The sequence below is a fragment of the Ptiloglossa arizonensis genome, chromosome 10 (genome assembly GCF_051014685.1).
Source record: "Ptiloglossa arizonensis isolate GNS036 chromosome 10, iyPtiAriz1_principal, whole genome shotgun sequence".
Taxonomy (NCBI): Eukaryota; Metazoa; Arthropoda; class Insecta; order Hymenoptera; family Colletidae; genus Ptiloglossa; species Ptiloglossa arizonensis.
The window spans coordinates 10,881,202-10,895,327 of NC_135057.1; the positions used below are offsets into that span (position 1 = coordinate 10,881,202).

The following is a 14,126-nucleotide window of genomic DNA, read 5'->3' on the forward strand; positions in this document are numbered from 1 at the left end:
TTTCAGCGTTCGCGTTACGCCCGCGAGGGCCCGCGGAACGCAACGGGGCGCGGTTGATACTACAACGAAAAGCCGCTGATTAAATTCCCTCGCGTGCGGAATTAACAGTCAGAAGCCAAGCAAATTCCAATCGGGAACCGTGTGTCCCGCGTTACAGTGGACTGCGCGTTCTGCGCAGCCCGGACACGATATTTTCGAAACGGTACGAATGGGAGCGATCCGTGTTAACGTACCTTGTGCTGGATCATATACCGACGAAATAATTATAAAGTGGAAAGCAATTGTAAAGTTTTTCATTTGTATTCGAACCGAATATGTAATTCGTTTGTATCGATAAAAAAAAATATATATATACATTTGAATCTTGCGAGATTTCTTTTACCCTTCGATTCGTATTATTCCGCGGAGCAAGTGTATTAACGAAGAACGATTATTTCGGTACATACCCACTATTGTGCGCGTCGAGTACTGTTCGTTCGTGAGAAGATTGCAAACGAGCGTTTACGTCCCCACTCTGGTTCGCGGTCTACCTGTTCCCCCACCATTGTCGCTATTGGTTCGATCTCCAACGTCCTCGGCCAATAGAACCGGTGGACCGCGAACCAGAGGCGTAACCGCTCGTTGGCTCTCTTCTCGCGAACCGACGGTATATATTCTTTCTAAAATAGCGAACCGATCCTTCCGCGTGTCGTCGAGCGATGCACGCACAGTACACAGGGCGATGCAAGATGTATCGAATACGTTTCACGGTCGTACGGTTTCGAATTGATTAGCGCGGAGAGAAAAGGCGATCGAAAATCACCCGGCGACGCAACGATTCGCCTGGCCCCGTATCCCCGCGCTATTTTATCCGGAACGATCAGATTCGCTTTTATGTCGAGCCAAATCGCAGCCGAATCTCAAGTGGCAGGGTACCGTTTTCAGCGCGCCGGTTCACAGGAAACGGGACGTCTCGTTCGAGGCGCGCGGTGGCCTCAAACTTCTCTCAGCCAGAATAAAGTCTGCTTGATCGGGAAAGTAAGAACCGTGGGGGCGGGCTGAGCGGTTTAGAAGCGAGCGAGCGAGCGAGAGGGACGCCGAACAAAAAGCCCGGACGCCGGAGCTATCGTTCAAGACGTCGAAGGTGGAAAGGTAACATGAACGGAAAAGCGGAAACCCGCTCGACTTAGGCACTCTGCCTTCTCTTTTACCACCTCCATCGTTGTTTGCTTCTATCCCCCGTTCAACCTCTCACCCTACCCCCGATCACCTTTTTCTTTTTTTTTTTACTTTACCTTCCCCTTGTGCTCGTTCTACTCGTCTATCACGCTTCCCACTTCTCCTCGAGTTCCATCTTCCCCGTTTTATTTCGATTTCTTCTATACACAGTGCGTTCGGGGAACAGGGCGCTCGTTTTCCAAACGATTCCCACGGATAACGCGACGAAGAACATTCTTCGGGCGAAATTAATCGAACTTCCATCACGTAAGACGATCGAGAATTCGACGAAGAGGATTTACGTTATTGTACATTTACGAGTAACCGAGAAATAATCATTTCTTCTTCGATGAAATGTAAATTAAAAGCAATAACGAACAGTGGCCCCTGTTTAGCGATTCGTTTCGGATGTTCGATAACGCGGTTTCGTTTATAAAGAGATTCGGTTTTCGAAACACCACTTCCATCGTCGCGAATTAATCGATTTCACCTACGACTCTTCTTCTTTCGAGTTGCGTCAAGCGATCGTGGAATCGCGAGTACCGTACGAACACCCTGTACACACCGGTTCTCTACTTCGCCAAACAATTCTCCCTCCTTTTCAATCTCTATTTTTGCCTTTTCCTTTCAGTTTCTTTTCGCTCTACTTTGTTTTCGCTTCATCTACTCCGTCTTTTCCTTTTTTTTTTCTTCTCCCTCCACCCTTCTCCTCCCTCTGTTTTCCAACTTCCAACCGTCTCGATGTTTCCCCTGATATCCCCCACCCACGCAGCTCAGTTCGTTGCTTTCCCTCAACGTCTTTCTCGAAACGTTCCTACCCCTTTTCCACGAGGAGCCCCGAGGAGGAGGTCCGATATCGCGGGGAGTGCTTTAAGGAGCCCTGCGCTTTCAGTTCAATATTTGCATGGCTCCTGGGCGCACAAAAGGGAGAAATCTATCAATTCCTGTCTTCCGGGGGCGGTTCTCTCTCTCTCTCTCTTTTTTTCTTTCTCTCTTTCGCGCGAAGCCTCGGATGAAATCATTACCGCGCTGACGGGTATAAGAGGCTGCCTTTATGTATCGCTGGCAAAAGGATACCGACGTCATCTCCTCGTTCCTGGCAGCCAGCACGGTTTCCTTCGTCAAGAGGAGCGACGGGGAGCGCCATTGTGTATCGATCAAGCGCGAAGATGAGCCGTAAATCACACCGCGGGCAAGACTTTCGCTTACACGTGACTAGGGATATTTTTGTGCCGCGCGCTTTTCAAAGTACCCTGTTTACCGTCCTGTTATCGGTCCCGATAACAGAACGAGCGAGGTTATCGCCCGAGAGACCCGGTCACCGACTCGTCGCGTGCTTTGCCATTGTTCCAGACATTTTGCATTTCTCGAGGAGCTCTCCGAGGGAGGGATCGTTGTTCGATTTCCGTTCGTTAATTTCCATTACTTCTTTTTTCCTTTTTCTTTTTTCCCCTCTTCTCTCTTTAGCAAGATATCGCGAATTTGCATCGTTCGTTTACCATTTCTCGACGAGCTCTCGAGGATCATCGATCGTTGCTCGGTCTCCTCGTGTATCAATCTCGATTCCTTTTCCTTTCTTTCGCGATACATCACGAATTTACATTTACACCTCAAACGTCGTGGAAAAGTAATTTTTCCAGACGGTGAACTCTCGAGTAGAGTGAAAAAGAGGATTGTTGGGCTGTATCCACCGAAGAACGAAACGTCATAAATCATACGGACCGCTTTCTTCGTACGTGACTAGAATTTTTTCCTTCACCGAGTGGTTACGCTCGCGATAAACCCTCCTGACGTTGCCCCTCGGTGATTTTAGTACGTGCATCGACGCGCGATTTTAGTGTTCCCCCTCCTCTCCGCGAATCAATCCGAAACCGGGTAGGGTAACATTTACAATGAACTATATTTCCTTTCACTTTCGAGGGACTTCGACGGTGATTTCACCGCGCGCTCTGTCATCCATTATCGAAAGATCGCCTCTCCTCGGTTTCGAAACGTTCTCGTTTACAAGATTCTACGAAGACGAAGACACGGTCGAATTCACGATAATTGTGCATCGATCGAGAACAAAAATTCTTCGCAAAACACGAGACGAACACTGCAGTCTCACCGATAAATTTTCGATGAAATACCTAGGAAAAGACGAACGACGCGTTCAAAATTTCGTTATGGAAAAAATAACAGTAGAAGTTCTTCCCGATGATTGAGCAGAATCGACAAATGTTTTTTTTCCCCCGGTGTCGTACTTACGCGAAACCGGCATTGTACACGGTGAAGATCCGATCGCGGCGTAACAGTAATAAATACGGTATCTGGGATCCGCGAGTGCATTTAGCGGGCTCATGAATAAAGCATAACTCGGAGCTGGATCTCGCGGGGAATCCCCCGTTGATTTTTCCCACTCGGCGTGTACCAGTTGGAAAGTTCCCTCGTCCCGAGCGTAGAAACGAGGGGCGGCGCCGGTCTCGACCTTTCTTGTACAACTTGTCCCTTTATTGTTGCATCTCTTTGCACCTCTTATTGCAGCCTTATTCCACCCCCCGCGCTCCTCTCGAGGTTGCGTCAACAGCCCGGGACCGCGAGTCACTTTTCCCCGCCGCTCGTTGCATTCGCGAACGCTTCCCTTGTTTCTCACTCGGGACGCTGAGATACGATGCTGTAAAATTTTATTGTTCCCAGAACTTTCTCAGCGTTTCCAGTTTGTCCCTGAATATAAACGAAACGGTCCGGAGCGCGCCAAGTTACGGAGAAGTTACTTTAATTTCCTACACCGAAACAACGTCGTCGTGACGCTCGCGTCCCGATGATGTTACGTACTCCGTACGCGTCACGAGGATCTCGGTTTATCCGTGCTCTGGACTACTGGAGTTTCGCTACGGTCGGTTAGCCACTGTCGGTGATTTTTTCGCGTTGATCGATCAACGTGGACGGACTTGGATTCCGTCTCGGTTGGTTATCGACTCGACGAGTCCTGTGTCACATATTTTTGAACGTTCATTGCTCGGAGAGAGCAATAAAATCTTTGCTATTTCAAAGATTCTTTATCGACAGACTGGAATTCGGTAGGGTTAGAAGCTTGTCGAAAGGTTTTCTGTATTACAATCACGTTGATATCACGTGAATGGAACGCGATGTAGATACGTGAACCGAGTAACAGTGCGCGTACGGTACACGTATCGGTACGAGTGAGATATTTAGATAAATTGGAGAGATTAATTTCGAAGCCTGGTTTACGAATAAGTGGATCGAGGTACGAATAGTAAAGGTAAAATTGGATAGTGAACTGTACGAATGCAAGCGTTGTCTCTCCTCGAAAGGAACGTCTTTCCCCGTGGAGTGTTCTTCGACGTTGTAACTTCCGTTTCGACTGGAGAAGATTGTAAAACTTGAGAAAAATTGAGAAATTGCAGGGCAAAGGCAACTCGACTGCGACGATTATCGCGGCGAACGTTGGATCCCGTTCGCGGGATGTTCTCTCGCGTTCGAATGCATTTTCGATGCATCGTGCCGAGCCGGGACAAAGGGTAGGGAAGAATCTAAGAGGGCCCGAGTGGACTTAAATTTCCATAAACGCATGAAATCGGACGTCCCCGAAACCAAATGTCTGGAACGCTTCCAGCAGATATCGCGCTTTCCAGGACACGGTCGTCCGGCCAGACAAGAAATGGCACGAGTTGCGAGTCGGTCATCGAGCATCGTGCCAAAACGATGCCAACCACCCTCTCCATCCAGCGGGAAACTCCCACGGGCGCCACCGAGTCGTTGAAACCGTCCGCGATGTGCATCCTCTGTATCTCAATCGCAATTCGTTACTACGACGACGACGACGACGAGGAGGACGACCACGACGACGACCACGACGCACCGATGAAATTTCGTGGGATCGTCGACGAGTTTCTGCATGTGCAACGCTGCAACGGCGACGCACTTGGCGGCGAGGCTCTCGATGCAGCGTCTCGAATCGATTTGCGTGTTTCCTCGGTTTCTCTTCGTCGCTCTCGTCGATTCCACGTGCGCGACCACGGTTTTCAAGACGGTGTACAATCGTCCACCGCGATCGCCAAGGAAGATGATGACGGTGAATTCGACGAGACGTTTTCCGCGAGAATGCACTCCTCTTCCATTTCCCTCTCTCTCTCTCTCTCTTTCTCTGTGTTCCTTCTCTCGTCTCTTTTTCCGCCTCTCTCAAACCTCTTATCGCTTCTGTATTTTTTTCCTACCCAACCCCGTTTGTCTTCCACTCGTTCGTAGCTTCTCGCGAAATGTCCCCTTAAACATCGCGAAATTGCCCCTCTCGGCTCGAGAACCCACACCCGTTTTCCATCGCGCGTTCTTCGTTTCCGTACGCTTTGAGACTACGATTTCCGTGTTTACGGAGCGGAACGATGGAATGAAATTCACCTCGCGAGTACCTGTAATTTCGAGGGCAACGGGAATTTTACCACGTTACCGGTACGCTATTCGGATTATCGTTCGAACGTGGCGCGTTCACCGGGAATATCTATTGCCAGCTCGTCGATGACGATCGATGTTAATTTTGCATCGGAATTTTACCGCCATGGGATCTCTTTAATCCAAAATTCAATTACGTTCAAGTTTCTCATCCTGGAACCTCTCACCGAGAACTTACCAACGAGCTAGCGATGATTACGATATTTCGGAAAAGCGTTCGATCGAAATTCGACGAAATCGTTGAAAACTTCGAACAGGTAGTATATAAAATCGACGAGCAGTCCCGGGCTCTGCTTTCAAAAGCACGAACACGGACGAGGAACTTGCGAGAAGCGTCTGCCTCTTATTTTTTTTTCTTTTCTTTTTTTTCAACCCCCGTAGAAAAGCGTCGAAGAGACGCGCGGAACGGGACCTGAGGAACGCGGATAAGAACGAACAGGGAGGGACGAGGGGCGGTGGTTATTTGACGACTAAATTGTCCTGTTTGATGTCGACGATGCGGCCTGAAGCGTTCTCAAAGAGCCAAAGAACCGAGGGGTCAGAGGGGACGACGAGAGAAATCTCTCGCGAAACGGAAGCGGAACGAGCGCAACGCGCCGCGCGTTTATCGCCGCGAAGCTTAGACGCTCCCGCGGCAGATGAAAATTTATCTAGGTTTTGCTCGTTGCAGTTTTACGCGCTCGAATGTGTCGCCTTTCCCGCGGGTTATTGGGCGCGGTTCCGTGGCAGCAGTTATGTTTCTCCGATTCCCTCAGTTTCGAGAAAATCCGATTTCAGCGAATTTCAGACGCCGCGGTCGGAGGAGGAGTCCTTTGGGCTCGCTCGGCGGCGACGACGACGACGACGACAACGTCGACGATTTAGAGGGGTGCTAATGTCGTTAGCGGGGCGGGCCAGGAGCCGAGGGTGAGCAAAAATGTTTGGGGAAAACCGAGAAGCTCGACGACCACCGAGCGTGGAGCAGAGATATTAAGGGAAACGTCTTTCGGCTGGAATTCCTATTTGTTTGTAAATCGGTACGAATATTTCAAATTGGAAGCGTTTCGTCCGGCGACGTATTGCTCATTGGCACAGTTCGCGTAACGTTTCGACGACACGAAACAGTAAGAAAGAGAGAAACTTTCTTCACATACTTTACAATAGTTTCGATGTACGATAAATATTGTTCGTTACGAATAAAAAGCAATGTTATTCATTTAACGTTTCCACATTTATTACCCCATGATTCCGTTGTCCGTTTAATAACGCTACTTATGGGGAAAAAATTAGACAAGTTTAAGTCTGATATGGGTCACTCTCGACCCAACGTACTCCGATATTTAACGATGTTACCGATTCTAAACGTTAACGGAGAGTAAGATCGTTGGAACTCGTTCTCGGTTGGTAGTTTAGATGAACCGCAGGTGTGGTCGGACAGAGGGAAATACGTGCACTCTTATATGCAACTGGGTGCAAGTTGTACCTAAATTAAGGAAAGAAAAGGGAAAAATGTTCGTGGGAAGGTTCCCTGGGAATGTGATTCTACAAAACCGCGGTAAAGCTAATGGAAAAACGTTTCCTCGTTTCACTCGTAGGATTCTTCTCCTAAATTCATAAAGTAGAATACTCCTGTTACGTAACAAGTACCTACGTGCGGCGTTATTTTAAAGAGATTTTACCTAATGGTCGTTTACACAATAGGACCGCGGAATATCGTCTTTGTTACAGTTTTAACGGGCGGTAATATTACGAGGTAGCTAGCATCTTCCTTCTTTTCGACGTTTCAGCTTCGCAAGTTTGTTCCCTTCTGGAGAGAGCGAGGGAAGTTCGCGGAATTACTCAATTGCCGAAGTTCGTGTCGACCTTAGTTGGAGAAGTTCGGTACACGTACAGGTGTTCGACTCTTTGTCGGTCTTACGGACGCGACGATTCAAATTTCCTTCAACACCGATGTATCCATTCTTGGGCGGTATCGGAGGATCCCGAACGAGCGCAAGAAAACGTCTAGACGGATGTCTCGTTTCTCTCGAAGTTTGCGCGCGATAAAAGAACGGAACGGGCGATCCAATCGCGGGCGTTCATTTTTTCAACCAATTGGTCGCGCGGATGAATTCAATAATGGATTCATCGCTCGTGTCTATTTCATTTCCAACGAATTCGTCGCGATTTAAAACCGTTTGACGGTAGCAGTCTCGTTTCTCTCGCGTGGTGCGCACAGTCGCGTCGTGCATCGTTAAACCCCTAATTCGAAAGAATCCGCGCCTCGTCCCACGGGAACGAGAAACATCATTTCGAGGAGTTTCGAGTCCTCCGGCTCAAAATTCTCCAGCGGTTAAAGAAGAAACGGAAAATTGCATTCGACGGTACCCGCTCGGGCCGATGTTAACCTCCCCGACGAAACGCGATAACAAAACATCCGGCTCGCAACAAAGCAAATTGTAGAACGAGTTTCATTTCCCTTTGCAACAATCAACCCGACCTGTTTACTGTTCCCGGAGGAAATCGGATTTCCTGATACGAATAGACAGATATAACTGGATAGAGAAACGTTACGCGTTCGTCCGCCTCATCCTCGAAACCCGTTAACGTCCTTTTAAGAGACAAAAGGTCCGTCTGAACTCGTGTAACGTTGTTAACCTCGTCCCGGATAGAAATTGTTACTCGTTGCTTATCCGACGCGAAATTGCGCGCTTTATCGCGTAACACTTAACACGCGCGCGAGCGCGAGTGAAAATTATCAATTAACCCGTTCATTGCGCGAGCGGTGCGAGTTTGTCCATCTTTGTTACGAGAGACAAAAGACTTTTGTGTTTCGATCGACGCGAAAAGCTTCACGAACCGGCTCGTTGCGTTTAATAACGTTTATCGGTTGTCGAATCGTCTGTCGTCGAATATTTAAAAAAATTTTGATTTTCAGACGCGCGAGGATATCATCGAGGACGATTTTCAGACGCATGAAGCTATCGAGGACGATTTTCAGATGCGTGAGGTCATCGAGGACAATTTTCAGACGCGCCAGGTTATCATCGAGGATGATTTTCAGATGCGCGAGGTTCTCGAGGACGATTTTCAGACGCGCGAGGTTATCGATGACGATTTTCAGACTTGCAAGGTTAACGAGGACGATTTTCAGATGCGCGAGATTATGGAGGACGATTTTCAGACGTACGAGGTTCTCGAGGACGATTTTTAGACGCGCGAGGTTCTCGAGGACGATTTTCAGACGCGCGAGGTTATCGAGGACGATTTTCAGACGTCCAAGGTTAACGAGGACGATTTTCAGATACGCGAGGTTCTCGAGGACGATTTTCAGACGCGTGAGGTTATCGAGGACGATTTTCAGACGTGAAAGGTTAACGAGGACGATTTTCAGATGCGCGAGATTATGGAGGACGATTTTCAGACGTACGAGGTTCTCGAGGACGATTTTTAGATGCGCGAGGTTCTCGAGGACGATTTTCAGACGTGCGAGGTTATCGAGGACGATTTTCAGACGTGCAAGGTTAACGAGGACGATTTTCAGACGCGCGAGATTATCGAGGACGATTTTCAGACACACGAGGTTATCATCGAGGCCGAATCCTCTCGCTGAAAAAATTCCACTCTTATTTTCTTGAAACGTAGCAGACTCTCGAGAAACAAGGGCGAGAAACGAGTTCACGATTCCTCCGATTTCGCGCGCGTACCAACGAAGGACTCATCCGAAGCGCTAATAAATACCGGTACTCAGGACCCCGTCGGTCGCGACACTGTCACACCAGCCGGCAATAAATACTCCTTGAACCCCACTCCGGTGTCTCGTAAAGCCCTAAATTCCTGCGTGAAGCGTATGACTCTTTCGTCCGTCTGTACGTGTAACTCCCCCGTTTTGCATGTTCACGGGCCGCGCCAAGGGTCGTAGTTCCGGGTAGGTACCTGAGATTGCCTTCTACTCACCTCGCTCCATTTATTGGTCTCCCACATGGGACAAGAGATGGTGTTGCAGGTCTCCTGGCTACGTGGCTTGTGCGTGTTGCTGCACTTGTGGTCGGGCAACTGTAACGAGAAGGATTTAAAGCTCTTACGCGATTCGTCTTGTTGGACGTGGTGTTCCACGGTGTGTCTAGAGGGTACTTTGACTTCATCTTGACGAGGGGTTTCGACCTTCTTTCTTTCGCGTGGACATACGGGGTGTTTCGAAAATCAATCCCGTAACTTGACCACCGCCATTTCGACACTGGCCGGTCGTTCGTTATTTTACAATTGCGAAGTAGACACGCGGTAGATTTATCGCGAACGTGGACGATGATAAACATCGTCGACCCCGATGATTTATATCGGTCGCGTCTCTTCGAATTATTTAATTTTATACCGCGCGATGGAAAGAGAAAATATTTCACTTCGCGATGAATATTTTTTTAGCAAAAATACGAGAATCATTTTTTTTTTCAGAACACCGAAATTGTTTTCAGATACGGTGCGCATTACGGACTGTGAAATCTCCTCGAAGATTGTAAATGAATGTTACAGCGAGTTGAAATAGATACAAGTCGACAAGGATGTATTGTAGCAAGTAGGTGGGAAACACGTCGTCATTATCTAATAACACTTACGCGAACGAAAAATATGTTTTCTCAGAAGTTACGTAAAAATAAAATTAGAGAACCAATTCGCGGGACACCCTGCGCTATAAATTTATGTTTGCTTGGAGTTACCGACACTGACAGCAGTAAACTTGCTCCGCTGCTTGAAACATTCAAGTGCTCGAAACTCGAGCGAAAGTTATTTCATCGAATCGAGTCGGGCGTTCGATCGTTCGACGATACGTTCGAAACGTTTGTTCGATCGATTTATCTCGCTAAAGAAAAAAAATCATGCCCAATAATAAACACCGTCTTTTTTGATCACAGATCATTTCGATGCTTGTCCATTCCCAGAATTTCAAACTTTCGCGTGGCACTCTCGCGTCGTAAAAGTGAATAATTCTACGAGCGTAAACGTACCTGGAAATAATTACGACGTTAACTCGTCACGGTCCTCTCGCTATCTCCACGCTCGTTACAACCGAGTTCAATTGCAATTAAACAAAAATTTCCCGTTTAGGATATTCCGGTGACGAGAAACTCGTAACATCGTTCCAAGTGGGACAAACTGCTCCATTTTTTTATTTACACCCCGAGTCGAGCGAGCACTTGTGTTATAATCCTATAGTTTCTTCGTCTCCAGTGAATTTCACTCTCCTCGCACGCATCCATTGTAAATCCTCGGATTCAAAAATGAACGCGTTTCACGAGCGGTATATTCGAACCGGTAGACGGTAACCGTGGGCGCGCGTCGTCGTTTCCTAATAATCGCACGAGCCAGGAAACATTATTACACATATTATATCCTCCATTACCGGCTCGAGTGTTATCCAACCGTTTTCCCCGGGACAGGCACACGGTAAACGGTAGGAGATGCAAATTCTCGCGAGGCACACGTCCAACCGTACATATTTCCCGGTCGTACGTGTGTTCCAGGTGCTCGTGGAGTCTCGGATGAGAGGATTTTACGGTGGCTGACAGAGAACCGCGAGCGGCCCTTCCAGTTTAAACGAACCGAACTGGGTTAGGGTTCGCGATGGTGGCGAGGGGTAGCGGGCAGGATGGTTTTCCAAGGCTGTCGTAGGCACCGAATGGATGGACGGATGGATGAGCGTGTATCTGCACGACAGTTCCGGAGACACGAGCACGTCGTAAAGCCTCAAAGATGGAGGAAATTATTAACCCATTTATGCGGTGTGCAACCTCGAGGAACACGGAGACGCGTGGAGAGGGGAAGTGGGATGAATTTCTCTGGATTTGTATTAACGGAGCACGGGATTATGAACCGTAAAAGTTTCGATATTGCGATCGAAATTCCGCGCCCAATAAAAAGTAGGGTTCGGGATGAGTTTTCGATCGCATTATCGTTGCACGTAGTCTCGCGAGTCGGAAGTATCGGAGCGATAAACTCTACGAGCGAAATCGAGGGCGGAAAAAAAAAAAAAGAAAAAAAAAAACACCACACACAGACAGACACACGTGGAAGCCAACTTTCGAGAAACTGAATCCACGTGATAAAACAAAGCGCGTGGAAATTTACACGAACGCTTCTCTCGCTTTTTCTTTCGTTCTTTTTTTTTTTTTGTCCTCTTTCATCCAGTGCCCCTCCCGCACGCCACGAGTCGGAAAACACTGCACCGTGTTTTCCACGGGAACGAAACCAGGTCGGTTTCGAGCCGAAATCCCGGAATTTAATATAAAGGGATTCCGCGTATTTAAATTATCTCTGTTCCGCCCCTTATTTACCTTTGTAGTCTCATTGCCATTCTCCTCGGTGCAGAAAATGGCTCTGGTCCTGGATCCACCTCCGCAGCTCGCGCTGCACATACTCCAGTCGCCGGTCACCCACCTGGAAACGTAAAAAGAATCAATTGAAACACGCAACGCGGGACCAGCGTTCTCCACGTTCGGTGGCAGGAAGCCACGATGTTACGTAATGTCTGAAAACGCGAGCGTTCACGAGCCTTTCGGCATATTTTCAAACCGGTGGGGATCATTTTTCTTTTTTTCTACGCGAACGACAAGTATTCGCGCGTTCGATCATCGGTAACATCGAGCGTTGATTCTTCGTTTTTAAATCAAAAGCTAGGAACGAGCACGTACGTTGTTCGTTGAGAATACGAGAATACTTTTATTTCTTTTTTTTTCAAACGGAGCCTTCGTTCGGAGAGAACAATTTTTTCAAATTTAAAAAATTTCCACTCGTTTCTGTTTCTACACGTTCGAGAAACGATCGTAAACATACTCCGGAAAATTGTACTCGGGAAAACGACTAACAGCTGGGTACCCGAGTATAGAACGAAATTTTCCACGGCGGCTCGAAAAGTCACGGGGCGGCGGGCGTTGTTGTGATTCTTCGGCGGCAAAATCACGCGGTCCCGTAAAAAGTTATTAACTTAGCAACCCCCCGTGGGAAGGAAGAGCTCCGGGTAGAGGTCGTCGGTGGAATGCTTAAAATTCATGTATGCCCTCGGTAATCCTAATATTTGCATGCCTTTTTACGGGGAAAACGAATATTTTCATCAGCGGAGGATCAAAGGACCGGGGAACAGCCCCGACAGACGTCGTAATCGTTTTAATATTTTCGAACCTCTCTCCCTTAGAAATCCGGGTTACACGGAGTTCCACGAGGTCCTGGGGATCTCCCCGGCCGTGTCCTGGAATTATAATCGAGCTTTCGTTTCGTCGAGAGTTACCTTTGACCCGATTAGAAATTTAAGTTCCATCGTTCGTGGGGGGACGATGGAAAAGGTCCTTGATTAGGACCTTTGATACCGACGATCGAACTTTGGCTAAGATTAGTTTCAATCGGGGGGCGAGTTCCATCGTTCGGATGACTCGATTAAGTACGAATGGAAATAGATCAAAAAGTTTCGTTCGGACCTGGCTTCGGATCCGTGACACGGATGTTCCGATGTCGGGAAAGATTGGTCCCAATTAGAAAGTAAGTTCGGTGGGAGGACGCGCGATAAAAGTAAATGGAAAAGTCTGGGGCAGATCTTCCGGTTTAGGATCTTCGACGTCAACGATTGAACGTTGGCCGGGGAAAGATTGATCCCGATTGGAAAGTAAGTTTCATCGTTCGGAGATACGAGTTAGGGACGATACGCGATGGAAACAGATCGGAAGGTTTCGGTCGGACCTTGGATTAGGACCTTTGACACGAAAGTTCCAATTGAAACCCAAGTTCCATGATTCGTAAGGATACGCAACGAGGACGGGTGAAAAGGTTCGGGTCGGAAGCTTGCACGGAGAGGATCGGACGTCGGGAGAGACTGGTCCCGATTAGAAGGTAAGTTCCGTCGTTGAGAAGAAGGTTGATACGCGATGGAAACAAGGGAAAGGTCGTCGTGTCGATCGAGACGACATTAATTATCGTGGACTTGTTCAATTTCCGAGTGCATCGCGTGTTTCTCGTGGCGAAAGTGTACCACGAGTGGCCAGATCGATCCGTCGATCGTCTCAGAGAGGGTAGCTCGAAACTTTCGCTCGATACGCGGGTTTCCTCTCGCGTAACACGTCTACGGAAGCGTCTCGATGCGTTCCGCTCGATTATTTTCATCGATAGTGTCCCGACGTTAAAGCCAACTGGAATTCCGAGAAAGTAGATCCTCGACGTACGCGTCCCCTTCGAACAACCGCTGGTTCTTCTCGTTTCGTTCTGTTCTCGCAATCTTCCGACCGTTGGCTTCCTCGTTCGGTAGATAATCGAGACAGATCTCCTCCGAAGATTAACCTCCGTGAAACTACCGCGAGATACAATCGGAAAGAATTTCGTCCACGTACCGACCAAATGTCCCGCAACGATCAACCGTTTCAAAGGAAACACCGTGTTCCTTTAACAGCAGACCCCGATAGGATTCGTTGCGGGACTCGGCTCGCAAGATTAATTACCGAATTTAGTTCGCTGGATGTTTAAGACTCTGTAATATGCAAGTC

At 48.1% G+C, this 14,126-nt stretch overlaps 1 protein-coding gene across 2 annotated transcripts in view; it reads right to left on the bottom strand.

Moving 5' to 3' along the window:
• Window positions 1–14,126, bottom strand: part of Nolo (ADAMTS-like no long nerve cord) — a 305,721-nt gene that overhangs the window by 15,756 nt on the left and 275,839 nt on the right. For both annotated transcript variants that reach the window (XM_076321407.1, XM_076321406.1), the window contains exons 8-9: window positions 11,934–12,036; window positions 9,562–9,660 (exon numbers count right to left, since the gene is read on the bottom strand). In XM_076321407.1, coding sequence (XP_076177522.1) covers window positions 9,562–9,660; window positions 11,934–12,036 — 202 coding nt within the window. The remainder of the gene's footprint in view (window positions 1–9,561; window positions 9,661–11,933; window positions 12,037–14,126) is intronic.